Source organism: Tinamus guttatus, unplaced genomic scaffold (genome assembly GCF_059628265.1).
Source record: "Tinamus guttatus ecotype Peru unplaced genomic scaffold, ASM5962826v1 Tinamus_guttatus_pri_ptg000215l, whole genome shotgun sequence".
NCBI classification, from domain to species: domain Eukaryota; kingdom Metazoa; phylum Chordata; class Aves; order Tinamiformes; family Tinamidae; genus Tinamus; species Tinamus guttatus.
In genome coordinates, this window is record NW_028288749.1 from 2,444,651 (window position 1) to 2,472,173 (window position 27,523).

Consider the following 27,523-nt stretch of genomic DNA (forward strand, 5'->3'; position numbering starts at 1 on the left):
TGCAAATTGCAGACTGGATTGTCTCAACTTACTTTGTCCCACTGTGCAAATTTTCAAACTCATTTCACCTAAAGCATTTGGGATGATTCCAGCTGGAACAAATTGTTCCAGTTGGGAAACTTTCTTCCCGTGTATGGCTCACAGAAATTAGGAGTAGATGTCTCAAATCAGTACACAAGCATAATGGTTGTACTATGAGTTCTCTCAAGGATCTAAATATAAAACTACTTTTTTTTGTGCATGCTGTAACAGCCTTCACATCTCCAAATCAAACACCCTAGGACATGGAAATCCTCTTTGAAAACATTTTATTTCATATGCTTCAAATCAAACCCCTTGGAAAAAACCTGTGTCAGAAACCTTCCACTGATGAGCTATTAAAAGACCACACAAGCCACAGCTGGAAGTTACTTATGTGTGCACACATGTGGAACCAATTTCAGGTACAATTAAGTGAAGCACAGTGTTAATGACAGCTCATGTTCCCAAGCAGAACCTTCACTATCATTATGCCCAATAAAGGTATTAATCATCCTGTAACACAACCTACCAAGTAACTTTCAAGAAGTAATATACAACCAGACATATCTATCTAATGTAATTTTAACTGAAAGCATTGCTCCCCAGTGGCAGATGAATTGCCTAGCTAGCCTAAGTATTACAGGAGTAGAAGTCCTGTTCTTTGCTTAAGCCCCTCCATTAAGAACTCATGTACATATTGTATTCTGTAGGTAATATGATCAAATATTGAAAATATGATCATATATCATATTTCAATAGGAAGTCAATACCTGATCACTTGATACACAAACAATATTTGACACTATTTCTTATTTTTAACCACTGACCAGTATATGATCGACTCTGTCCCGTTTCTTTCGTCCAAATTTCATCATCTTCTGCCAGTCTGTTTTGTGATTAGGTTCCTTCCTCAAGTTGAACAACTTCAGCACTTCAGCTGCAATAAAGTTCTACAGAACAGAAAAGATGAATTGTTACCCTATTTAAACAAAGAAATGAATTGTATGCACAAAGTACCTGCCTTGAAAAGTCAGGTTATGGAATGTTTCAGTTTAGCCAAGGAACATACAGTGCATGGAAAAGATTTACCCTGGAAGTCTTTGATGTAGCATTATGCAAACAGAACAATTATTAAACACAGAACTGGAGGAAAAAAAACAAAAAAGGCAACACCCTTTGCTGTAGCAATGCTGAGAACAATTTTCATGGGAGGACATTAAAGAAAAGCAGGTGGGAGTCTGATGTCTTTCCTGTCTTGTACCCCTGCTCTCCTCCTCTCATCCCCCTGATACTTCAGAAGTTTCAGAGGGAGAGAAGGGGAGATGGAGATACTATTTCTGACTTTCTAAGAGCTAAAATATATCTTGAGCAGTTTAATGAAAATTCAGCTCAAAAAAACCCAACTTCAGAAGCAGTGGTACAGCTGGGAGTTTCCATTTATGTCCTGATGAGCTGCATGGAAGCACTTTGTTGAATACTAGGAGAAATAGCTTTTCCCCTAGTGTCCAGTCCTCCAAGCTGAACTTTGCTCCAGGCAGACTCAAGCTTTTTGGTGTTTTGTCTTTTCTTGAACACTACCATTGGCAACAGGAGACCTAAATTTTGGCTTGCCAAATACAGCAGTGCCCTCACCAGCCAGCCTGTGGATCCATGTCAGCAACTCCCACCATCCCACCAGGCTGTGTCTGAGCATAAAATTCAGCTCAGCCCATTTGGCCCAATCCTGCAATTCAGTTCATGCCAATACACCCATAGGGAGCTCCACTGAAATCTGCTAAAGCAGCTGTCTGTCAGAATACCGATTTTGTACACACAACCAAGGGTCTTTCTGCTAGTTCTTCTTAGAGGGCTATGGGCTAGTGTCAGCCAAGAAGAGAGGGAGGCAAATCTGTCGAGTAAAAAGGGTCATTTTTATAAATTTGCTTCTTACTGATTCCTATTTGTCATCTCATTTCTCTTCTCAAATCATATTTTACTGGATACATCTGTTACAATTTCTTAACCTTCACGCAGGTGACAATACCTGTTTTTTCATCTTACTTCCCCTACAGAAGAAAGACTTCCTACCTTGATTTCATCCAGATCATTTGGATCCTTTACTCGGCGAAAGTAAGTAGAGGCAATTCTACATGGTTTCATCCAAATCGGCTGATTTAGATTAGGATCCTCAGCAAAGATTTCTCCAAAGATTTCTTTTGTTAAGTCAAATACAGCCTTAAAGAAAGTAGTAAAATTAAAGAATTCTGTTGCTCACAACAAACGAACATTCAAAGGGCAAGTACAGAAAGCCTTAAGATTGTACCTTTTTATACACCTGTTTGTTTACCATCTCCATGTCCTGCTCTTTGGTGGTATCATTAAGATTCATAGGACGGCTGAAGCTTTGAATATCATGACCCAACTCTTTGAGTTTCCAGAGCTCCTCAGCAGCTGCATGTACCATACCTTCTACTTCCACTGCAGTGTAAGGGACTGCCAAAGGCTCCTCGCAAGGCTTTGTTGGTACTTTCTGTGGTTCTACCTTGGCCAGCACTGCTGGTTCTTCAGCTTGTTTCTGCTGGACTTTGTGGGAATTCAAGCCATAGTCCTCAAACCAGTCTTGATCTTCTCCCAGCACGCTCAGGAATTCCCGATTGAGCTCCAGCTCTGCCAGTTTCTTAGCTAGCTCTTCCTGACCACTGGCACCAAACACTGGGCTCTCCTGGGGATTAAGAGTAACAGAGAAAACATAAAATTGGTGCCACACTGCTGTCTATCAGACATTCACCAAAAGTAGATTTTTATTTGTACTACTGATATAATTATATATAATGAACAAATGCTTTACCATAATTCTCTCAATGACAATAGATAACCCACAGTAAAATCAGAAATGCTCAGCACCTTGGAGTAGGAGTTTTCTACCACTCCTGATGAACGTTTTCAGAGGGACAGTCCCTGTAGTCTGCGTTCCTCCTCAGTTGGTCCTAATGTTTAACCACGGCCTGTATAAAAGGCTGGCTAGTTTAAAATTCCCTTTTTTTTTTTTTTTACTTCACTTACCAACAATCTCAGTCTAATCATCACCTTAAAAGCTTTTAGCAGGGAATGGCTGTTTCAGTGACTCAGCCAATGCTCATATTGGTGAAACGAGCTGATATTTTCTGTAATAATAACATACTGAGATCAAGGGCAGAGCAATGAGGTTTACTGGGATCTTCAGCAGTGAGGCTAAGTCTGTATCTGTATCATTAATGGCTGCTCTGAGGAAGACTGAACTTCCACTATTCATAATATATTAGTACAGTGGATAGAGCAGTCTGACAACTTAATGATCTCCACTGCAATTAATTATGTTAGAGAATGATTATTTCATATGGAGAGCAGGCAGAGAAGTTTACAGTCCATCATATTCACACATTTTAGAACAAAAAATGGGTGTAAGGATGAAATACAAATTGAACATGCAAGCAGAATGCTCCCTACATTAAATAATTTTCCATTTCTCACGGGCTAAAATGTCTTTCATACAACTCAAGAGCTACCAAAATGAGCTGTGAAATAAGACTCATGCAAGAACACATACGCAGACACACGCAAACACACATTCTTCACACCAAGAAATACAACTTCGGAGAAAAAAAATGGTGCCACACTCCATTCCTCAGATTCAAATTATCATTAATCAAATGAATTACCATCTCTTAAAAATCAGTGCAAGATAACTGCTACTCACTGGTCTGGGACACATGTCTGGGGACGAAAGTTCTTCTCTTTCATCTTCCAAATCAGAACTTAGAAAAAAGTTATTCAGGCCACCAGGAATCAGCTCTCTCTCATGCTGGGCTGGGGTACTGGGTTCCTCCTTCACGTCACAGAGCTCTTGGTTGCTAAGTTGGATTTTCTCATTCCTGGCCTTCTTTATTTGCTGTAGCTGATTGACTGTGTCTTTCACAAAATCTCTGAGGAGACTGTCTGTCAGCAAACTGACCTTTTCAAGCTGCTTTTTTGTCCTTTCTTCCTCTTTAATCGGCTGTCTAAGCTGGGCTTCTAACTGGTTCTTCTCCTTTTTCAGCAAATCCAGAAGTGGAGTTGAAGGCTTCTCCAGAATTTCAGGAGAGAGATCATCTAGCTTTTCAGCACATTCTTCCCCTAATGTCTTCTGCCTCTCCAGTTTTTCAGAAAGAAAATCAGAGATGTCTTCCAAATAATGAGCAGTGGAAGTCTTCTCCATGACACCAGAAATGGGAGGAGCAAGGCTTGCCTCTTTGGCAGCATGCTTGAGGTAATCCACCACAGACTGCTCTTGGGCAAGCGATTTGGTAGCTAAAGATACCTCCTTTATGTTGCTTGCTTCGGAAAAAGAGTCTCCATCTATCCTTTGCCCCACTGAGGCTTCTAAAACAGTTGTGTCTGCAGGACCTTTATCCTGGGAATAGTTTTCTCTTGTATCTCTTTGCATTTCTTCCTCTTTGTCAAGATTAGAGCTTCCTTTGCCTTTCTGCTTGGCTGTGTGTTGCTTGTCCAGCCTATCATCAAAAAATGAGTCTTCATCCTTCTTTGTTTCTAAACGGCTATCAATACTTTCTGGAATATGAGAGATTTTTTGAGGAGGAGCAAAAATACCATGCTTTTCTTTGCAATCAAAATACTTTATACCATCGTAAGTTCCATTATTGTTTCCTTCTGGTTTATCCAACTCCACACCAGCCCAAAACCCTTTGGCAAACTCGGTCGGACCTTTGAAACGCAGTGTTCCAGGTTGAACTTTGCTCACAAGTACCCTGTCTCCAATATTGAAATTTAGCAAACTATCTGTTTCTTCTAGAATTGAAGCAGAGGCCCATGGTGGTGATTCAATAGTGGCCTGTTTGGCCTGTTCTTTCTCCACATCTCCGTGTTCATCATTTTTTAGAAATTCTGTGGGTGACTTGAGTTCCAATAATCTCTCTGAACGCATGCTGCCAGAGAGGGAGAGAGATCTGTCACCGAGACACTCACTGATTTCACCATCACTGCCCAGACTGGTGGACCTGCTTCTGTCAGTTTGTGCATGCTGTGACTGCTCTCTCAGGGACTGAGAGTCCCCTTTTGGGGAGAGAAGAGAAGCTTCAGAGTCATCTTTGTCATTTTTCAAAAGTGTGTCTTCAACTGATGCTTCTTTTATGGACAAGGATACCTCGAAGTCTTCAAGGTATGATTGCTCTTTTTGAGTAAAGCCTTGTTCTGAAAGCAAATAATCTTTTTCCTCAGCAGCTTTGCTAAGTTTGTGAGAAGATTCTTCTACACTTTGTCCAATTTTGGTATCTTTGTCTGACAGTTTCTGGTCTAAGATTTCTTCTGCACCATGAAGGCTTTCCTCAGTCAAGCCAGAAAGTTCCTTCTGAAACTGCTCATCTTCAGAAAAGAGGACTTTCTTTGGAAGGATGTTTGGTGAGCTCTCCTGCTCTTTATCTAACATCAGCAAGACATCAGAATTCTCCAAAGGCTTATCATGAAACTCTTCAGGCTCATATTCTTCTGATTTTATGTTCTCTATGTCTTCCTGTATCTCAGATTTATGACTGAAGACAGTCTCATCACTAGATGTATTTACCGTATTGTTCACAGACCCATGGGATATCTTGTTAATATCTTTTATATCTTTGAGAAGAGGCGATGAGGATACATTATCTAAGGAATCACCGGATTCTGCTCTGGACCTCCTCGTTGACTTCAAAATCAAGGATGGTGTTTGAGAAGGTTCTTCTGCATGAACATCTGCGATCACCTTGGAGTGCACAGACACAGATCTCTCGGTTCTTGATGACACAGTATCTTGAAGAAAAAGAAAAAGTGAAACATAGCAGACTGCAGAGCCCGCATTGTCTTATGGAAAACTGCAATCGCAATCAAACAAAAACAGGCATTAAGGTTTCTATTCTACAGGATAGGAACTAGTGACCTGGAAACACATATTTCTAGGTTGTCCAATGTATATGGGCAACATTATTTCATTTCCAGGGCTCTAGGACTTTCTTTCCTTGCACTGGTATTTCATATCATACAATACAATCCCAAGGTAAGGGCTCAGCTATTTATCTGGAAGTCATATAAAAACAAGCAAGATTAAAATGGTAGATAATGTTTAGATAATGATTAGCAGCAAACTATTTAAAAGTATCTGAAAAATATCTACTATTAAATACTTATCCTTAAGGTACTCATTATTTTTGGCTTCCTTAAGTAGAATTTTCTCAAATGATAAAGGTACAGTAAACAAAGAAAGGGAAAAAAAGCTGTCAAGTGATTATGGTTTCACATAAAACTCGGCAAGAACAATACTAAACAGTGAACATTCAGGAAATAGCAAAAGAAGCCTACTAAACAGAGACAATAAAGCATGGACAAAAAGCCAATTACCTATGGTAGTTTTAGTTTTAACTATACTATAGATACAGCATCTTCAATCAACAATGTTTTAGATTTTTCTCACTACAGAATCCCTTTAAAACAAGGGAGCCAAGTACTGTTAGTTTTTTTTTTTTTTTTAAAAGGGAAGGGGGTGTAAGAAATGCCATCATTTAAGAAACCCCACCCCTGAAATATTGGAAGTGTAAATATGGAAGAGTAAAAAAAATATGCCTTGTGCACTCTGATTTATGAAATCTGAATGTTCCTTTAAAATTTAAAGATTAAAACAGCCACCTGAGATGTGTAGCACTGATTCTTCCAGTTACATACCTCCATGCTCCGCAATGGATTCTAGAGATGCTCTGGATCTCTCTGTTTCTGTCAGTGATTTCCAATTCTTTGCTGTCTCAGGCCTAAAGGGGAAAAGTTGAAAAATTACTTCCAGTGAACCATGGTTGCAACAGATCTATTTATTTTAAGATAAGAATGGAAATACGAACACCTATGATTATTTTCTTAGTATGTTGTACTGTATTATCATTGGGTGGCGTTATAAAGTGAATCTCAAAAATAGGAATGGAGTAGAGAGAAGGTTTGCCAAGTCCTGGAACAGGCCACTTTCTAAATGTTAATCACAAACTTTTGCCTTTCTGCAGTCAAAAAGAAAATAAACAAAACAGTAATTTTTATTTTTACCTAAGTGCACTAAAATTGCACCATCTGCTGGAAGAAATGAAACACCTGGAAACCATTATAAACTGCAGGAATTTGTTGAATTATCTACCCCTCAAAATGTAAGATCTAAACTAGATTTAGGCTGTGAATGTGAATAGTTTGCTTCACACAGTGCATCAGGCGAGATGGGTGACCAAAATGGAAGAAATTCCTTCATGTCAGGAGCTCACAGCACTATTTAGCACATATTTACACAACAAAAAATTACTTTTCAATAGCAATTTGAGAACAGGACTTGAAAGATAGGGCAAGACAAAAGTGAGATGCATATGATCATAGTGGTGCCCTAATCTGTTTTTGGTCTGATGAGACCAGAAAATGTGATACCAGCAGATAGGACACAGATACCATCCAGTGATTTGAAAAGAAACCTTTCCTTGCAGTACAGGTTTCTGCTAAAATAGCATTCTTTGGCATTTAAAAATAACTTCAGTAAAAAGAAGAAGAAATCCTGGCTACCTGTGGAGTGGTGGTGCCTTGATCTTAGGTTTTTCAACAGCTGAAGACAGAGTTTTAATCTGAGGTTTGGCTGTGGGTGATGTCTCCAGATCTTGGCTCAACTCTGCTTCTGTCTTCTTGATGAACTCATCATATGTCTAAGCACGAAAAACAAGTATGGCTGTTAATCTTTTAAGATGTAACTACTGTTCAGCAAACAAAGCGTATGAAATGAATACAGCACAGCCTCAACTACTTGAAGGGCACTATTTTTATGTAAAGCAACATGCATTTTATCTTCCTAAAGCTCCACAGTTGTAACTTGTTCTTCAAAGTAAAACACTAAAACTTTCAAATCCACATTAGTATTACTCTTTAATCCCCGATAGCTTACTAATGTGTAAAAATACGCACAAACTGCCTGAACATTGTTAGCGTCCCATTAAGGCTAAATATTATAAAGGAAATAATGTTTTTGCCTTGGGGACTTGGTTCACTACTGAATGTGGTTAAATGAGCAGAATACATCACACTCCTACACAGGAGTGTAGATGCTGCATGATCTCCTGTCAGAATAATACAGTATACCATAGTATAATGATTTATCCAAGCTAGCAATCTGATTTTTACTTTGCCCTCCTTTCCCCTGTTCCTAACCTCTAGCTGCTTGATCAAACTGGCCTCCTGGGCTTTCAGTCTCTCCTTTTGTCTTTTCTTCTGTTCCTTTTTCAGTTGATAAACGACAGATTTCCTTTTTCGAAGTTCATCCTTCAGGGCCATGATCCGGCCTTCAATGTCACTCTGGTCAGATGTGGTTTCTGAAAAAGCTTTGTGTTAGCCTTTAAATAACTTACACAATGCAGATTACTCTTACTTAAAGCACTGAATAGTCACTTAGTAAATAAATGACTTAGTAAATGCAAAGCACTGTCCAGATGAAGTATCAAAGAATTTAATTTCAGCAAATTAAACTCAACATATTAAGGCTTCTAAAGTAAAATCCCAAATTCATGACACTACTCATTATTCATTCTTCATTCTTCCCTACCCACCTAGTTACATCCACAGGCTTTTCAATTAAACTTGTACCAACATAGAACAAAGTAAGATTCTAGTCCCACGTTGGTGTTGACACAAATAAATACACAAAATTCTTAAAAATATTTATTTGACAGAGTCTTACTGACTAAAACTGGAAGAGCACATCAGGAAAAGGATCTCTCTATACTAAACCACTTTTAATATTTTTTTCCTCCTCATTTATTGAAAGCCAACCTGAATACTAGGTTAAAAAAAATGGAATATGAGACCATACAGTAGTTTTTTTATTTTTATCACTCAACATCAAATCTTAGGCCCTTTTTAATGTACACAACTCTAACTCTCTTTCAAAAATAAAGAGGGATTCTCTTCCTTAGGGGCTTCAGTATGACACAGATCACCTACAGCTAGTCATGCACACGCATTACTGAATTTCTTTTCCCATGTGCCTAGGAGAAAACCTTTTGGTGACAATACCAATGGAGATTTAGGACACAAGGAAGTAAGAAACGCTCAGCAGTTTTGCAAGACCCAGCCTGACACACCTAGAACTTACTTTTTTCTCATGATCCACCGTCTTGCAAGCAGACTGTTTGTGGACACAAAGCTTCTGCATACGTACTGAAGGGTCCATTAGCTTAGCACACACCAGCACATGTCCAAATGGCTCACTTGTATAGTTGTGATAAAAGAACTATACTGCTTCTTGAGCCAGATTTTGTTCAGAGGAGGACGATCACATTTGCATGCTGCTGAACCATCTTCTTGTTTCTTAAAATGAGTGGGATGGCGCTAACCTGGCATACTTTAATTCTAAAAACATCCTGCCTCTCAACTCTTACCGTCTTCATACCTGTTTGCAGGAAACTAGAAACTAAATGTTTTTTGTTTGTTTTTTTTAAAACAACAACACCCAAGCAGATATTAAACTTACCCGACTGTGTCATCGATAAAGATTCATCAGACCAGCTGTTAGATATCTGATGAGACTTCACAACTGAACGTAGCTGCCCTCCAACTCTGTGGCTGCTTTTGCTGGAATCTTGCTTTGATACAGATACACTGCTTTTAGGAGGAGACTATTTGAGAATAAAAAGGACAAATAAGCTCTTGTAAACTACTTGTAAAGCTCAGTTTGAAAGCAGAGGGGGTTTCATCATGAGCTAATTACAGGGAAAGGACATAGCTTGACTAGAGAACTTCTCTTAAGTAACAGTACCTTGCTAAATATCTTAAGAACTTATCTTAGTTTCGTAGACAACAAAATAAAAAAAACACCATCACGGTCAAACACCCAGAAGAGCAGGAGCTAATTGCTTGTTTTGAGTCTTGATTTCAGTAAACCTTAAACTAGTCTATTACCACCTAACTGAACTGAAATGTTTCTGACTCACAGGTATTCGAAATACTTGACGTAATAATGTTCGGTAAAAAGTAAGACAATAAAATCTCCTTTTAAATACATCTGTGAAAGTAAAAGGACTTCTCTATAGAAGAGGTGCATGATGCCATTTTAAATAACTACAGAAATACTGCCCTATTCTTTGTAGCTAGGCCAACAAAAAAAGAGTAAATGTTATTTCACTAAGCTAAAATGTTGCTTAGTGGATCAAGACTATAACATAAGGCTTTCACACTCCTTGAACACAGCTTCTAGAAGGAATGTACGTAATGGAATGTACATAGCACATCTAGCCCACAGCTGATTCACACTGGTAAGCTGGCTCAGTGTTCCACCACTTAATACCACATGGCTACGTGACACACGTGAAATATTTTGCAAGACTGCCCATACAAGACATATTGCAAGACATACCTAAACTCTATGCTGAAACAATTTTTCCTCAAGACGTAAAGAATATATCTCACCACAATTTTTATGTATAATATTGTAAAATATCATTGCAAAACACAGGGAAGAATTTAATCTCTGCTTAGACAATCGGAATGGCTACATTCCTTATGTTCTATGATAGCTATTTACAAGGCTAAGAATATATACAGCATAAAAAACTCACAAGTTTGCTAGGTGAGGTAGAGGACTTGATGTCTTCAGGATAAGCCATTTCTTCTGTAATTGTATGATGATTTGGGCTCTCTGACTGCCCATGGCCCATAGTTTCTGATGGGACAGACTCAGGAGCTGGACTGCCAAGATCTTCTGGGACAGAGCTTTCACTGTTGAGGTGAGAGCAAGAAGGCACTGGAGACTCCTCTTCACTGGCTGTTTCTGAGATAGGTTAATGAGAAGGAAAAAGCAGAGCACATAAAGAGCTTGCACTGACATACATGCAGCTAATAGTATTGGGATTTCAAGGAAACTGTTGGCTGCATATAAAGTAATAACTGTTTCTAGCACATATCAAATTGATAAGAATTTTTTCAGTTGCCTAGACACCTATAGGTGAATATTCAGAAAGAACAGGCATGTTTACCAGATAACTATCATACATAGTGATTTCTGGATGTTTAAAATAAAGAGCTTTTCAGGAGATTCTAAAATTTTCCACACAACAGGTTCCAAAAACATAGTGAGGGAAACCTGTTCTTCCAGCTGACCATACAGCAGAAAGAGTCACTATTATTATGAAGAAGTTACAGTGCAGCATATAATCTGCAGACACGATTTTGAATTTAGAAGTGATTGCTTCCTTTATGGTAGTTGCAGAAAACATTTTCATGTTATGATTTCATCATGACTCTGTCAAACTGGCAACAAGCAAAATAATAACCTGGGTTTTCCATACTCCTGTTTACTAAATTCCACAGGACATGGAACATCATTGAAGCAGCCATAGAGAACAAGTCAATATTCAAGCAAAGACGGAGTGAGGAGTTTTTTCTCCCCAACTAGGGTTGTGCTCCAATGCTTACTGGCGGATACAGTTAACAGAGGCACAGATGAGAGAATACACTTCCTTTCTGTCATCAGTATGATGATTTTTTAATTCACTGGAACTTAGTAACTCACAGAACATCTATAAAATGTCCTACAGATTCCTAAAATCCACAGGGCAGTTTTCAATAACAAGTATAATGGGCCATCATTGTGAATTCTCCTTGCACAGTCGAATAATACACTGCTGGTTTCCAACAGAGTGGGAAAAAAAACATGGTTTCTGGGACAACTCCTGAAGTTTCAACACATTCTTCCTCTACACTTCTGTTCTCTGCAGCTGATCCTGAAAGTGCAGTCCACTTAAGAGTGGTAAAGCTGCAGCTCCCAAAATCTAGGAACTTACCTTTCTCAGAGAAGCATCACATATACAAACTACACACCTGCACACGTCAGTACATCTGAACTTCAGCTATTTCATTAACAGAGGCAGAGAGAAGTTCAGAGCAAAGGCAAGGAATTAAAAACAACTTTAAACTTTCGGAAATGCAAACAACAAAGGGAAAGCAGCCTCTGATGGTAACAGAAATAAGGCTACCAGGAGAGGGACACAACTGCAGTAGAAGAGGGTTTTAAGGGGTAAGTTGAAATTAACAAATTATTTTTTGTTGTTGTTTTGTTTTAAAAAGATAAATATATACTTTAATTTGTATGTAGAAACACCTAGTGGGTCTATGCTGCACTACACACCTCAGAGGATAGACAGTAAAGGAGGAACACAAATATAACTAAGCTTTTAAGTTAAAAGAACTAGGCAGAAGAGAGTAAAGAGCAGAGTGCAAAAATCAAAGATTCTAAGAGCATCCAGAAAGAACAAGCACCATAAAAACACACAGAGAAATAAGGGAAAGAAGTGTGAAACCAGGCAATAGTTGATGCCAGGTTATGTTTTGCTCCTTTCGTTTGCATTTGTTCCCCCTGCTTGCTCTTTCTAGTACTTATTAGCATGTATCCTACTTCAAATATATCCTTGCTATTTTTTTTTTATTTTTATTTTTTTATTTTTTTATTTTATTATTATTATTATTTTTTTTTTTTACCTTTGGGCTCTGTTCTCTGATCCCCCAGTTCTTTCTTGGCTGTTTTGGGCTTGAGCTCTTTGTCCCAGGCAGCCAGAGCCTGTTTTTCCATGCGCCGTATTTCTGCCTCCTCTGCATCCAGGCGGCGTTTCCACTCCAGCAGCTCCTCCGCATGTTGTCGACGCTGCATCAGCTTCTGCTCTCGCTTAGTTAGGAACCTGAGACACAGAGCACGAAGCGATGGAAATGTAGTCAACCACAGCCAAAATCCCAAGAGCCAGATACTCTCTTGCCATAATTCCCAGAATTTTAGCTGTTCAAATTGTTTTCCAGAATAACATCCATACTAACCAACATCTCCTAAAATTCTGATGTGCTGATAAAAAGTCTACATATAAAAACCTACATATAAAGCAGACATAAGATTCTTTGCAGTAAATAAAATCTACAGAATGTTACAAGAGCAGATAAAACAAACACTACTGTCTCCTAAAATTTCTCTATGACTTTTTCTTCTTAAAAGAAAAAGAAATTAATGAAGTGCTAGAATGCCACAAGGCCATTCACTTCATAGTTTTAATTCTCTTGCCCTTTTCAGAGAATTTTTTTGCACCAGGTCTCTGAAGATACACTTAAGTTTGGTCCATTAAAGAAAAATCAAGTTTTACAATCTGTTTTTCACTCTCCATTTTAAACAATATAAGCACACTGTTTATGTGCAAAAGATCCAAAACTTAACATTGTTAAAAGTGCTATGCATTATTAACTAAAATGAGCAGTGGGAGTTCCCAGTTTGAGGACATGAAAAAAGTACCTGTGGCATTAAACTGGAACCCTCAAGAAAGCAGTGACTATTTGAAAATTAAAGCTTTTTATGTAGTTTATTCCAAAGACAGAGAAAAGACTGTAGCCCTAACTACACCCCACAGTTCTTTCCAAATATGTGAGAAAAGGTGATTCTGTACTGAGAGTCCTCCTGAATTACTGGAGTTTTTAATCTTTCTTCCTCTAAGGACAATCCAGATGGATCTTCCCCCCTGGCACGTTGTCAGCATCAAGAGAATAAAGAGGTTGGGTTGTTTCTTCCAGCTACTAGCACATATGGATGCTAGTTTAAGACTGGCAGTAGATTAAAAGGAAAGCTCATGCTTAAAGCTAGCAGTTTTTTCCCTTTGGGATAAAGATTTCTCAAGTGATCCACGAAACCTCCAAAATGTCAAAATTCACGAAGAACTTTGCAAATACAATAGTTTGTGCTTAGATACCTGTTGTCTTTGCCCTCTTTTTTTTTTTTTTTTTTCTGAGTAACAACAACTCTGGTGTTATTTCTAAATATTAAGCTTAGAAGATGGCATTTGACTTTAAGACAATAATTGGAAGTAAGCTCAGTATTAATCACACAAACTTCCTTTAACATACCAGGTCTATAGTGTAAATCAATCCATTACATTTCCTTAATATAAATTCTGAACATGCCAGAAAATAAAAGTGATTTTTTTCTGATAAAAGCCAGTGAGAGAGAGAAAGAGATCCTGATTAGTACAGAAGCAGTGGTGCCTAACAAAACAATCTTTCGAGATCTGCAGTACTTGGCTTTGCAAATGCCTTTGTAATTTGGAATTTTCAAGTCAACCCTGCATCTACATTTTTAGTCTCAAAGCAGTTTTAAACTTCATATGTGCTTTTTAAATCTCCCGTGGTTCAGATGACCCTTTTGTGCACACAGACTGGAACGATCATTTGACTAATCCACAGGTCTCACCTGCTGGGGGATCGTGTTCTTGTTTGCTCACCTACTGTCCTCTCTATTCCCTGGAGAAGTGATCTGGCAGTTTAACAGAAAGGTAAAGATTCAGATGTGTGCTTCCTTAAGACACATACAAATAAGGATATGAAAATAAAAGTTTAAGCAGCTAGTAAGACATCTGGAATGTGGCCACCATTCTCTTTCCTATGGTCAAGACAAGGATGGATGAAAAGTAGAACCATCTTGTAGACTTTCTGGAATACCTGTCACCTTTCAGGTGGCAATGAGTTCCATGATTTTGCAGGTGACATTACTGCTTTACAGAGAGACAACACTGTCTACTCTAAGGCAAAAATTAGCAGATTAAACATCAGAGACTAGATTAACAACAACACACAGTCACACTTGTGTGTGTTTTGTCTTTCCCCAGTACTAACAGATTCTTCAATTCTTGTGTTCAGTTGCACAACTCCAGCGAGTCAAGCAGCTCATATATTTGGAATCTGTTATGGATGCCAATGCTACAATAATGACCTCAATGCACAAGGCAACTTTTTCTTCTTCTTCTGTCACCAGCTGTTGATTTCACCAGAACATCTGGATCTTCACAGTTGACAATATCTTGAGGAAGAGAGTCTAGTTGTAATAAAATTCAAGAGAAAGACTAAAATAATTGGATTCAAAGGAATACAGCTTCTCAACACAATGTCAAACGAATTAGACCAGAAGACCACAATATGAAGGAGAATTAACTAAATGAGCACATAACTAAATACTATGCAAAGACTAACTAATAAGGAAATCAGCAGTTTGTTAAAAGAAGCGTTAATAGAAAGAAAGAGGTTCAAAAGTTTGATCTATAAAAAAGGGATTAAAGCAACATGGCTCAAGATGCAGATCCTTTTATAAGGATTGACGAGGTAGTATTTACTACACACCGGAGGGTTCCAGTTGAACACCAAGGGTACACATTCATCCTCAACAGCAGGGCAGTTCCAAAGGGAATATTCAAAACCACATCTAGCAGGATGCAAGGCAGGAAAGCCAGGGAGCGAGGAGGAATCAGCAGCACTCAGATTATACCATCCTGATTTACAAACCTGAACTATTTCTCTGGTGCTAATGTCACGTGTTCTATCCACTCCATTCCAAAAGGTTAGGAAAAGAGACTGCAGACCAAGATGGCCAAATTGCAGAGCTACAAATATTAACCTGGTGCTCTGGACCTTATTTATACCGCACATACACTCAAGGTACACTGGCTTTAAGCCCAAACTAGACAGTTCCAGTGACTATTCTGAGGCAGCCATGAAACAGTGGGAACAATGTGAACTGAACTGTCATTCCCAGTGCAGCAGTGATAATAAGAAAATAATCTGGAAACAGTGAATAAAGTTGGTCAAAAATGTTTGCTGATGAGAAACCTCTTGACTTTTTTTTTTTTTTTTTTTAAGGACTGAACGGAGCATGCTCTATCAAAGAGTCCATCACTTGAGAAAGGTACAGTTACCTGACCAATTGGTTGTAGATATACAGCTGGAATTTGGGGTGGAGGTTGGGAAAACAGACACTGAGAGAGGCCCAGTGGTGAGACGTAAAGACAGAGAAGAAGTAGTGAACAGGAGAGCAGTGTCTACAAAATAAGGAGGAAGAGTTTAAAACCAAGATAGCAAAAAAGACAGAAAGAACGAGAAAAGGATAGCATCTAGCAAAGAACTTTAAAATTAATTGCGTTTGACATTGTATACTTATTACCTAATATCTGATGCAGAAAAACTATATATTATTAGGCAGAAGGCAACAGAACATACACACTTATGCATAGTCTATTCAACTTTCATTTTCCTGTTAATTAGAGGCATGCCGCTTTCAAACTGTTATAAATTGGAAGGAGCTGGATTACTCTGATGCAAACTTCCACATACACTTGTTAAGAGATCTCAACCTGACCATTTCGCAGTCCTTGCTATTCCAGCCCTCAACAGAGAATATTATTAGCACTAAAAAGCATGCTGGTTTTGGGATATGAACAGCTTTGTTAGTCTGAAATCCTAGACATGTTTTCATTCACCAGGCCAAACCTGAATCAAACATTTCCCCAAAGGGAAGCCCCAGCAAAAGGGCAACAAATAAATAAATAAATAGCTTCTAAAGAATGAGAAATTCCAGGGAAAGTCCAAGATATAAGCAGATTTCTGGCAGCTGTTTCTTTCTGGGGCTAAATGCTAAGTCTGTCTTGGAATTGGCCTACATTGTCTCTCTTATTTGAGGTATGAACTGCAGAAAGGTAACATCTGTTTAAAAAAAAAAATCTACAAAAACTTATGACAGCTTAAACTGGTATTTGCTCATGAATCACAGAATCAATGAATGACTGCTTTAAGCTTATTCCTAACAAACGACCATATTTAAAGAAAGATAACATGCTTCATAAAGCTCTGCATCATGAAGCATAAAGAAAAGCAAAAGAAATCAAGCAGCTAATCAGTTTTCCTATTGCACAGATTATCATTATGCTGCATATTCATGAGAAACAAGGGAAAAGGGATTAATTCTCTTTGACAGAGCATGCTACTGTTCACATGCAGGCTACAAAGATTCACAGATTAAAAAACTTTCACTCCCCTTTTAGCAGAAGAAAAATACTGGAGCTGTCTCATAAGGAAGGACGTGAAAGGATTTTCCCTTTGCTATAGGGCACAGGAGATCCAGCACAGCAAGGCTTGCTTTCTTCTAACATACTAATACTTTGTCAGTCAGATTCTTTCCTTGTGCAATATAAGCACAGGCAGCTTCCTATTCTTACATCCCAAATCAACAACATATTACTCTATTTCACTATTCTTGTGCCTTACAAATAACTACATAAGAAGACACCAAGTTGGCACTCTTTAAAAACAAAACAACTTCCCCCTGCCCCAAAAAACTCCTACTACTACCAAAAAAAAATCTGCAAAAATGTGTGCAAAAGCATTGCAATCAGAAAGATCAAGTTCCAGAGAATGAAGTTCCAGGATTCTAGGAAGGTAAGCAAGTATGGAGGTAAATAAAATAACTATAAGGATAAAGAACACTTTCTATCTGCTACTATCCCTTGTAATAGGGAGGACAATTATGTACTAATATGTTAGTCTTTCTGGAAACACACCTGCTGCATAGGAATGAAGAAACAAGGGAAAAGTATTTCAAAACCAATATTGACAAAAACGCTACTGATAAAAAGTGCCAAAGAGTCTTGAATATAAGAGTATTCTGGTTATCTCTTAATTCCAAAAAAGGTACTGCTTAAATTAATATGCTTATCTAAAAATTCATAAGATTCAACTTAGTTTGGTATCACTATCTATCATCATTTGTATGCTCTACATTATTTTATATTTTAAAGCTCTGATGTAAGAATCATTAAAAAAGAAACAGTAATTTAAAAAATTGGGGAGGAGGCAGGATTTTGGAAGCCGAGAGCAGATTCTAATTTCCTATTTTTAAGTCGCTTCCTAAAAATCAGAACATACTTAGGGAAAGAGTTTGCTGCTATAAAGATGAGCTGCTTTCTACAGGGTTAACTTGAAATGCCAGGGCTTACTTTTGGAGACAAGATGCTTCAAAAAATGAATGATCATTTTGGCTGTTCAGTTCCCTAAGCCCTACCAGAAGGGTCAGAATTAAAACAAAAGCATCCCATATTCATTACCAGCTTGAACAGGCAAAGATCATGCAACTAGAACTGGTTTTTATCATCTTCTTTTATCTTCTTCTATTTTTTTTTTTTTTTTTAAATTTTCATCAACACAAAGGTACTTCCCAACAGACTACAAGCAATGAGGATGCTAAGGAGTCACTAACAGCTTATCTTTACAACCTGCAATCCTTGTTTTTTAGATGTTACCTTCAACTTTAACAGTTAAGAAAAAAATATTACAAAAATCATCTCTGTGGACCAATACTTAATGGCCCAACTTAGTAACCTGTAACTTCATTACTTGATTATTTCCTCTGTTCTCTTTTTATTTTACCTCTCCAATCCGTGCACCGCTCAGGACAAAAGCAAAGGTCTTATTAACTGTCTTCAGTCACCCACTATCACCTCTGTTCATTACCAAAATACTTACAGAACTCATCTCTCTAGCTGATTTTAAGGCAATGGGAATTGAAATTCAGCAGCTGGATACAAGACAGAGCTTATGTGCTCAAAAAGCTCACTGACTTTCTGTGAATCACATCTCAAAACCAGTTACTAATTTTCCCCACAACATGACTATAGCTATTAATAACTTACATTTCAATGCAAGATAGAAATAGACACAGTAATTCCAAGGTACCACTCATTTTACTTCTCTAAATTAAAAGTGATAAGAGCCAATATAAAGTACAGACATTACTGACTGCCTAACTTGAGGTCTTTGATTCTAACTTGTACTTTGACAAGATGCACTATCAAGGTGTACCATTCAAATCCTTGCATGCACAAACATCAATCTTATAAATTTAAGTGCTTTTATGGAATCTATCAAGTCCAGGGAACACTAAAATCACTCTTCCCAAATACAGTCTTGTGCATGTATTGCATCACTTCAATGAATGGACACACAGCATGCCAGCTAACAAGGTTTGAATCTCAGTATTCATGCAAGTACAATAGCCTCTAAAATATTATCTTCAAAAATATATATATTTCTTTTAATGCATCTAACAAGCTCTTTTTCAGGCAAGTCACATTTGAGAATTAAAACTTACGTGCCAGTGTAGATCAACGAATATATATGCATGATATAAACAGCTCTGTAATCTTTCTTATGGCTATTTAGTGAGCATGGCAAAAAAAAAAACAACTTGCTCTCTTAAAATAGTAAACAACTTTTGTAAAAGTAAAAAAAAAAAAAGAATTAGTTACTTTTCATCCATTCTACTGCGCATTTTTTTAAGCTTCTCCATGATGCTACTAGTCTCACTGCTGGAAACTGAGACTGGGGAAGGAGTGCGTGTTTCTGCATCTGTTGGAAGAGGGCTAGAAGCATTGCTCTGTTTGATCTCATCTTCACTGGGAAGTTCCTGCAATAAATGTTAAAAAACAATTAAATCCAATAGTAAGAGTAAAAACAGTTATTAGGCTACCATCTCTTTTTTTGTGTGTGAATTTATCCCACTTTTTAGAGATTATATCAAATAATATCTCAGATAAATCTGTCTATCTGCAGATCTCCAATGAACTAACTTCATACTCCAACTTCATTTCTATTTTACACACAGCTTTTTACTACATCCTTTCTTTTCCTCCATAATTTAAGTCTCCACTGGTTCTGGACAGTATCCAGAACTAAAAAAACCCCAAGAATGCGAACATTAAGTCACACACAAAGCAGAAATCTGTGGTTTGTTTTGTGGTTGTCTTCTTTTAAGAGTTTAGGTTTTAAATCTTTAGGATCTAATAGGGCCATACTTAAAGCATTCTTTCCTACACAACCCTCCTTCTACTCACTTACCAGCAAGTATATTCCAACTTTTCATGATTTAAAAAACCCCAAATCCCAAAGGCCAAACTTTACAAGAATCAGAGCCTAAAAGAGCCGATTGTCCAGAAAGGTAATATACCCAAAGTCATTGGTCCCTAGTTTGAGGATTAAAAAACAACACCTACTGTTTGATTAAAATAAAGCATCCATTTTAAAGCTTCTCCAAGGATATTTCCTTAAATAATGTTCTAAAGAGATTAAACAGATGAAAATGCTGAAACACAGAGGATGAGGGAGTTTTAGGAAAAACAAATTTGTAGTCTGGTGACAGGTTCAGATTAGTAGCCTTCTATTCCTATAGACACTGTAGCCAAATACCAGCTGCAGAGACAAAAGAGGGAAGAGTCTCAATTCCATACTGACACTTACCAGTTTGTTTTCTCCCGCAGACTTTAATTTTTCCTGCAGTTTCATTGTAGTTTGATGGATTTTTTCTATTTCTGCCTGCTGTTTAAGAATCAGTAGCCTCTCTTTCCGAGCAGCCTTGTTGGCTTCCTGAAGATGCTTAATTTCTGCCTTTTATGTAGAGAGTAAACAAAATAACTATAGTTACAAATAGCTCAAAGACACACTTTAAGCCTGCCACTGTCTGTACTGCAAGATTTATTATTTTCTCACATAATTTCAGTAATTTTAGCCTGCAACTTCAACGGCAGACACAGAAGATTTAATTATCACCCCTGAACTTCACCAGTGACACTACTGATAAAACACCACTAGTATGTTTTATTTATAAAGAAACACTACCAGCTTCCTATTCAAAAATCCCAGAACAGTCTTCTCAATACTTTTACAACCCCTGAAATATTTAATCACCACACAGTGTTTTCAAAAGTTTTTTCCTACATGGCATTGGTTACCTTCTCCTGTTGTAATTTCAGCAGCAGATTACGCTTTAGCTTTGTTATAGGAGGCATCTTATCATCCTCTCCCTTGTCTCGCAAGTGCCTGAAAATAAAAAGATAGAAGGGACTAAATAGGAGGGGTGACAAGGGGAGAAAGCCATACACAGATAATGAACAAAAAGCTTTTTAATAACAATATTAATAATAATAATAACATAGGATTTCACATGAACAGACAGAAGTGCTGCAAAGGTAGCTTGCTCATCATTTGAGAGGACAAAAGAATGGATCTTGGGTCACTGCTTCACAGTCCTTCGTCAAATCCACAATGATAAGCAGCTAGAAGAAAACGTCTGGCGGACAGAGGCTCCCTCCTACAGTAAGTCACCAAGTCGGGAGAACGGGAATATATCCCTGATTAAATCAGGCAACTTCTATCCAGTAGTATTAGTAGGTACCTCTACTGGAATTTCATGCAAAGCATACGGAAGGTTGGAATAAAATAGGGATATCACATATGCAGATTCACAAAATTTGGCTTAAGTCAATTAAAAAGACCTTGAATCATCAACACCTTTATATTTTCCAGCATTAAGACTTGTAAAGTTAGGAACTACCCTCTCTTTGACCAACAACACAAACCTCTCATGTTCTGCTCTCGATTAAACTCTTTTTACCTAACTGTACCTGACAAACACCAAAGCACACTTACAAATTATGTTCAAGTGACAACAGTTGTATATATTCTAAGTATCAGAAGATTAGTTCATTTACTGAAGTTTAACAGAAGGGAAGGAGTGGAAACAAAATCCACAAAAATAAACAAATGGGTTAATAAACAAACAGAATCAAGTAGGAGCACAAGAAAGCGACCAGTTAGCAACAGTGCATAGTTAGAGCTCTCTTACTTCTTCTGGTGCTCCAGCCATGCTAGTTCAGCCTTGGTCTTCTCCTTCAAAGCCCTTTCCCTGAGCCGAAGCAGTGAGGAATGATGAGCTGCTCGCATTTCTTCCTCTTTCATGTACTGCCTTACCATCTCCATGGTAAACTTGGAAAAACTATCTTGCCCTCTGGAGAATGGCATGCTTAGCTCCTGGAAGGCAAGACAAACTCAGCATGATTTGATAATATAGGAATCCCCGAGTTTTTAAAAATTATGCATATATAAACATATAAACTTATATATGTGTGTGTTATATGTACACTGATCACACTGCATATATCACACTGACATGCAGTGTGATTCATATCACTCTGCATTTTGTAGTACTGAAAGAGGAAAAAAAGAAATCTAAAGCTTGCAACCACAACTAAACGAATGGCTCACTTCAAGCCCACTAGCTTGAATGCCTCATGTCAATTTATTTACCCTAACTACATCACTTGCCCTACCTTGATAGATGACAGAGCTTCTTTTCCTGGGCAGACTTCCTCATCAGAATCACGACTACCTCGTTTCTTTTCCAGGTTAATTCTGCGATGACTCTCAGAGGGTAGCAAAGACCGAAAAGACTTTTCCTCAATTTCATCCTCTGTCATAGACTCATCAAATTTCAGAGAATACTCTGTTGCAATTGAAGCAGAATCTGAGGAAGAAATCAGAGAAGTGGTTTTATTCTCAAAAGTATGTACCAGATGGCTGTGTAACTCTGCTTCATCTCAGTAAAGGTGTAAAAGGGGAGAGGGATGACTAACCTAATGCAAAAAAATAGGAGTCTTAGGAAAGAGCGATTTTGAGCTAGAAGACAAAGACGACAAAATGATATACTACTATTTAGCTAACAAAGACATAATGAGGTTCTTTATAAGGTATAAAGGTAAGCCATCCCATTGGGATGGCATGTGCCATTCTCTGCTACCTCTTAAGAGCCCAACAATCCACCCGGGATTCAGTTTCCTTCACACATGTTGCCTCATTTATTTCAGAATATAATTCCATAACACAACCTCCTCCTCCCCCTGCTTATCATCTCTAGGTTCACCACAGACAAGCAAGAGCTCTAACCTTTTTCATCTGGCAGCGATAAAACACTATCGCTCGGCAAGGAGTCATCCACAGCAGTACAAGCCTGCTCTTCAATACAGCTACTGGTCTTCTCCCGCTGGGAAAGCTTTTTCTCATTCTCCTTAGAAGATGGAACTGAAGGACTCTCTTGACGGCTGCTGGTACTACTGTTTCACCAAGAAATAACATATATGTATATTTATAAATGTATACACATACACATATATACATGCATGAGTGTGTATATTTAAAAACCCACAAGTATAGTACTTCAGACATTTCAAAATATTTAGTTTACACTACTACTGCACATATTGATGACCAACATCCCAGAGCAACCAATATTCAGGTTTTGCTGGCGGAGTTGGTTGTTTTTTTGGTTGTTGTTTTTGTTGGGGTGGTGGGTTGGTTGGTTTGTTTCTAAAGCTGAGCAGCTTTAAATTGGACATTGTACTCCAGATACAGTCTCACAAGAGTTGAATAGGGTGGAATAAGCGCTTCCCTTGACCTGCTCCCTTATCTTGCTAATATAGCTTGGTAAGAAAGCAGGTGTGGAATTCTTAGGTTCCTAAGTTATGAAACAGAAAGACATCAAATAAAAACAAATACAGCAAATATGAACCTGAAAATATTAACACACTATATACAATTGTGGAATGCAGTTTAGCAAGATTTTACAATTATAAACAAAGCAAATTCTAGTAGAAATATAAGCCTTCAAGCTTTAGAACATAAGAAAAACTTCACCTGCAGAAGGTTTAAAGTCAACTTTTGTTTAATATAGACTTTCCCTCTTTAAAGAAAAAAAGAACACCTTGAGGAAATGTCTCATTATTACTTTGTATTTTTTAGATTCTATTTCGTCTTTATAGAGGAAATAAAACGTGAGACCTTCTTACCTCTGATCATGAATCTTTGATCTTGAGGATTCTGAGTAACTATCAAACACTGGTGAGTATGTTTGTTTTGAGTCACCCTTCTCCTCTTTGCTCTGTGAAATGGCACCAGACATAGATTTCCTGAAAAAGGAAAGTGTTTGGGCTGAATCTGCGTGGTCTTAGAACAAAGAATAATAACTTCAGTTTTCTTACATATCAGTTCACTAAGAGAAATAATAGCTAAATTTCTGAAGTGGCCACTTAAGCCTTAGACTAGATAAAAAAAAAAAAAAAAAAAAAAAAACACAAAATGCATCTACTTCTGCTCCTTTACATACAATTTCACTAAACAAATCTCTCATGCTTGGGATATACTATTATGTGCAGGAAGATGCATCTTAAATGCTCCCTTGTTATCACACCTTATGATTGTCTTCAAGAAAAGGAGAAGCAAAAACAAACAGATCCTAATCCCCCCTCCTCTAGATGAGAAATACATTAGACAAAACCTGTTTGCATCAGCTCGTGCTCTCAGTTGTTTTATGAACTCCATATGATGCTGCCGCTGGTGGTCAAACAAAGTTGTCATTGGAGCGGCTGGAGCATTCACAGTGTCTGAGATTTGGGCTAACTCTGTCATCTGAGTACAATAAAAAAACAACAAAAGAAAGAATACAAAGTCAACATCATCTATATATTTTTTGAAAGAAAAAATATAGCCATTCCTCTTGCAGGGAGCTTGCCGATCTAGTGAACAGATGAGACACACACATGATTTTGACATTGTTTATAATTACATATGTGCCAATTTGTTGATAAGAGGTGCATACTGCGCTGCATACAGTTATTTTATTTTTAGAGTGGTATTATCCATGTGCAACTATAGATGTGTGAAAGATATTGCCACTTATCACAGCGTTCCAATCACTTACCTGAATTCTGCTCACTAGAATGACTTCCGCATAGGAACACATTCTCTGAGCTACAATTTACTTTTAAAAACCTGCCAGAAACAATTACTTTTCATATTTTTTAATATACGACATCCACTGACTAGAAACATGACAGAAAATTTCAAAAAAATCACAGCATATGGTAACACTGTTTTTAGAAGCTTCAGATTTTACTGATTTTGCTCTTGTTCAAATGTCTTCACCTTCAGGAGCAGAGAACTAAGAGTTGTTTCAAAGGAGAGGGGGTGTTAGCAGTAACAACGTGTTTTCAAAGGATTTAAAATATACATGTTGAGCTTTTCTCCTCTTCTTTTTTTTTTCTCTTTTGTCTTGTATTGCACGTGGCTTTCCAACATATAGATCAGTTATTTTTAATTGGACTATCTGTATACATCGCTCACTATTTTCCTTTCCTTAGCATAAACAAGCATATATAAGAGCATACTATATTATCTCTTTTGCATAAGATAAACATCTAATTGAAAACATTGCATAAAATGAAGCCCCTTCCTTTATACACAAGAAATTACACTGTACATCCAAAAAGATACCCTCGCACACAGTGACTGGTATTTCCATTCCTGCATCCCACCTAAATGGGCGTTTGTTCCAATCACTATCCCCTAGGAGTCACTTCCCACTCAGTCACTACTCTCTGATTCAAACTTAAATCAAGACAAGAAATTAAAACTCCTCACTGAAAGTAAATGAATAAATTGGAGAAAAAAAGTCTGCGTTGCCTCTGCCCTGTTTCTTAATTTATTTCTACTCATTTTGACTCCCTCAAAGACATTTCTTTGTCGGTCTCTATCCAAGTCATCCACCGCTGTCTCCTATCAACAATGCAGTAGGTACCTCTAATGCCCGAGTTGTTCTGTTCCATCAACCTAAACCATTTTTGTCTATTTGGGAATTATTTAAACTTCATGTATTTGGTAAAGCCCACAAGTAGTAAATCCGCATTCTACAACCATCATTTATGATAAAAACTGCCTTGATAACCACTAAAATGTGCCTGTGCATAAGCTGCAAAGAAGCATCCTTCTGTGTTCGTATCCATCAATCAGCCTTCTGCACCATCTCACAACCCAAATTCAGAGTCATTGAGAGTACAGAACTATGACAAAGCAAAAGCATTCTGGTTATTGTGCTTCTTATCTGTGTAAAGTGGCTGCTATGTTTTGGAAATAGCAATTATACTTAAAAACAGAAAATAACTGTATATCACATGAAGAATGAAATGAAATTCAAAGAGAATATTTTAAACTCTGGAGTGAAGGAAGAGTTCTGATGATTTTTTTAAAATTTGTTTTTAGCTATTCCCTTTCTTCCTCTAAAGGAAGCAAATTTGCAGTTTTCCTCCTTTTCTAGTTTAAATGCATATGAATCAGGCATAGGATCAATCCCTGATGGAGAGTAATATCTACAAATTAAACATTCTGTGTTTACTATCATCAATCTGTCCTTCAAGAACAAATTCTTGAATGGTTTATTAACTGGAAGGTTGTAAGAATAATGAACAGGAATCTTAAGTCTGACAACTGACTTGTTTCTAAGCTGTGATGCCAGAAAAGCTCTTTTTAACTTCTATCATTTTTCATGTTGTGAAGGTGAAGAAGCTGCACTGAATAAAAAATAACCTAGAGGAAAAACAGTTTTTGAGTAACACTGAAATTAGCAGAGTGTCTCCTTTCATACAGGATCTCACCTCACGGATTTGGCGAGCTGCATCTGTAGTAAGAAGTGCAGCTTCTACCTGCTTGGCTACAATCTTGCATGTGTTTTCTTGCATCACTTCTACAGCCTCCTGCCGTGCTTGAACCAGTTGTTGTAGTGACTCTGCATGGACCTATGCAGAAAAAAACATCTAATCAAGATCTTCAAAATTCTCTAGTAGAGTTTTACTTGTCACAACCTAGAAAAAAAGTTCAAAATTTGTTCCTTAGGGGCCTTTTTCAGCTGCAATAAACTCCTTCACTATTTCTATATGTTCACAGCCTTTGCCATTTCCATACACATTCACAGCTTCACGTTAAGAATATTTGTAGGCTTGGATTTATTTACAGCATTTTGCCTTTTATACACTCCACAGTTTTTGAAGGGCAGCATTACCTGAGCTGCCTTCTGCCTTACCTCTTCCAGCTGCCTCTGACTTTCTAAAGCTTCTTGTTCTGCCTTCATTTTCAAAAGAGCCAAGTCCCGTTCATGGCGCTGCTGCTTTGCCTATACATCAAGGAAACAAGTTTTAACATTGGAAGCTAAATGCAAAAATCCTTTCCACTGCATGCAGCTACCTTAGAGAGACAGATCTGCTCCAATGGTGCCTCTTCTGCTAAAGTCAAGTTTTCAAGCTACCTCCTGATTATCTCCCTTTTAAAATAGGCACATTCCTCAACTGTTTCCACTTCAGTGTGGAAGGAAGGATGATTTAGGAAATCAGTTAATTCTACTTAAATTAGAACACACAATGCTGTCAGAAGGAAATTTCACCCCAAAATCTTTTGCATTAAGACAAAATTTCATGCGTGAACAACTGCACTGCATTGCATCAGGACCCAACACCAGACTTGTTAATTAATTATGTTTTAGTCTTACTGAGGTGCCCAGTCACAACCGTGATTTCAGATAATGGTGACATGTTCCTAGCCCGCTATTTCTTTAAAGGCAGTAAGAAAAGTAACATCAGATAGTAATCCAAACAAAATGACATGATCAGAGATGCTCCAGCACGCCCATTAAAACTTCTCTGCATCTCTAAAGTATTAGCTATCTAATTTGATTAACTTTCTTGGAAAATATAAAAGAGGAATGTTAAGTCAAGGAAATATTTTCCCATTACCTTTAGAATCTGAGCCAAAGACACACTCTCCTGCTGGGCAAGCGATACGCCTCGTACTCGTTCCACGTCGGAAAGCTGCCGCACAGACTCCTCAATAGCACTAAGGTAGTTCAATTCTGCTGAAAAACGATGCTGAAGCCCGGCGGGGGAGAAGCGCATACACCCTGGAGGGCAAGACTCACTGGTCAGTCTCCATAGGCTCCGCTGGCCCACGTCGTATAATA

At 37.8% G+C, this 27,523-nt stretch overlaps 1 protein-coding gene across 1 annotated transcript in view; it reads right to left on the reverse strand.

Annotated features, from left to right (window-relative positions):
- Positions 1-27,523, reverse strand: part of CEP350 (centrosomal protein 350) — a 65,210-nt gene that overhangs the window by 4,429 nt on the left and 33,258 nt on the right. Inside the window, exons 17-38 of the mRNA XM_088524859.1 lie at positions 27,300-27,463; positions 26,594-26,683; positions 26,169-26,309; positions 24,017-24,147; positions 23,529-23,648; positions 22,630-22,796; positions 22,017-22,210; positions 21,533-21,717; positions 20,640-20,727; positions 20,149-20,295; positions 19,161-19,318; positions 15,780-15,902; positions 12,544-12,740; positions 10,626-10,837; positions 9,542-9,686; positions 8,224-8,384; positions 7,588-7,724; positions 6,724-6,806; positions 3,737-5,817; positions 2,324-2,722; positions 2,089-2,235; positions 849-971 (exon numbers count right to left, since the gene is read on the reverse strand). Coding sequence (XP_088380985.1) covers positions 849-971; positions 2,089-2,235; positions 2,324-2,722; positions 3,737-5,817; positions 6,724-6,806; positions 7,588-7,724; positions 8,224-8,384; positions 9,542-9,686; positions 10,626-10,837; positions 12,544-12,740; positions 15,780-15,902; positions 19,161-19,318; positions 20,149-20,295; positions 20,640-20,727; positions 21,533-21,717; positions 22,017-22,210; positions 22,630-22,796; positions 23,529-23,648; positions 24,017-24,147; positions 26,169-26,309; positions 26,594-26,683; positions 27,300-27,463 — 5,393 coding nt within the window. The remainder of the gene's footprint in view (positions 1-848; positions 972-2,088; positions 2,236-2,323; positions 2,723-3,736; positions 5,818-6,723; positions 6,807-7,587; positions 7,725-8,223; positions 8,385-9,541; positions 9,687-10,625; positions 10,838-12,543; positions 12,741-15,779; positions 15,903-19,160; positions 19,319-20,148; positions 20,296-20,639; positions 20,728-21,532; positions 21,718-22,016; positions 22,211-22,629; positions 22,797-23,528; positions 23,649-24,016; positions 24,148-26,168; positions 26,310-26,593; positions 26,684-27,299; positions 27,464-27,523) is intronic.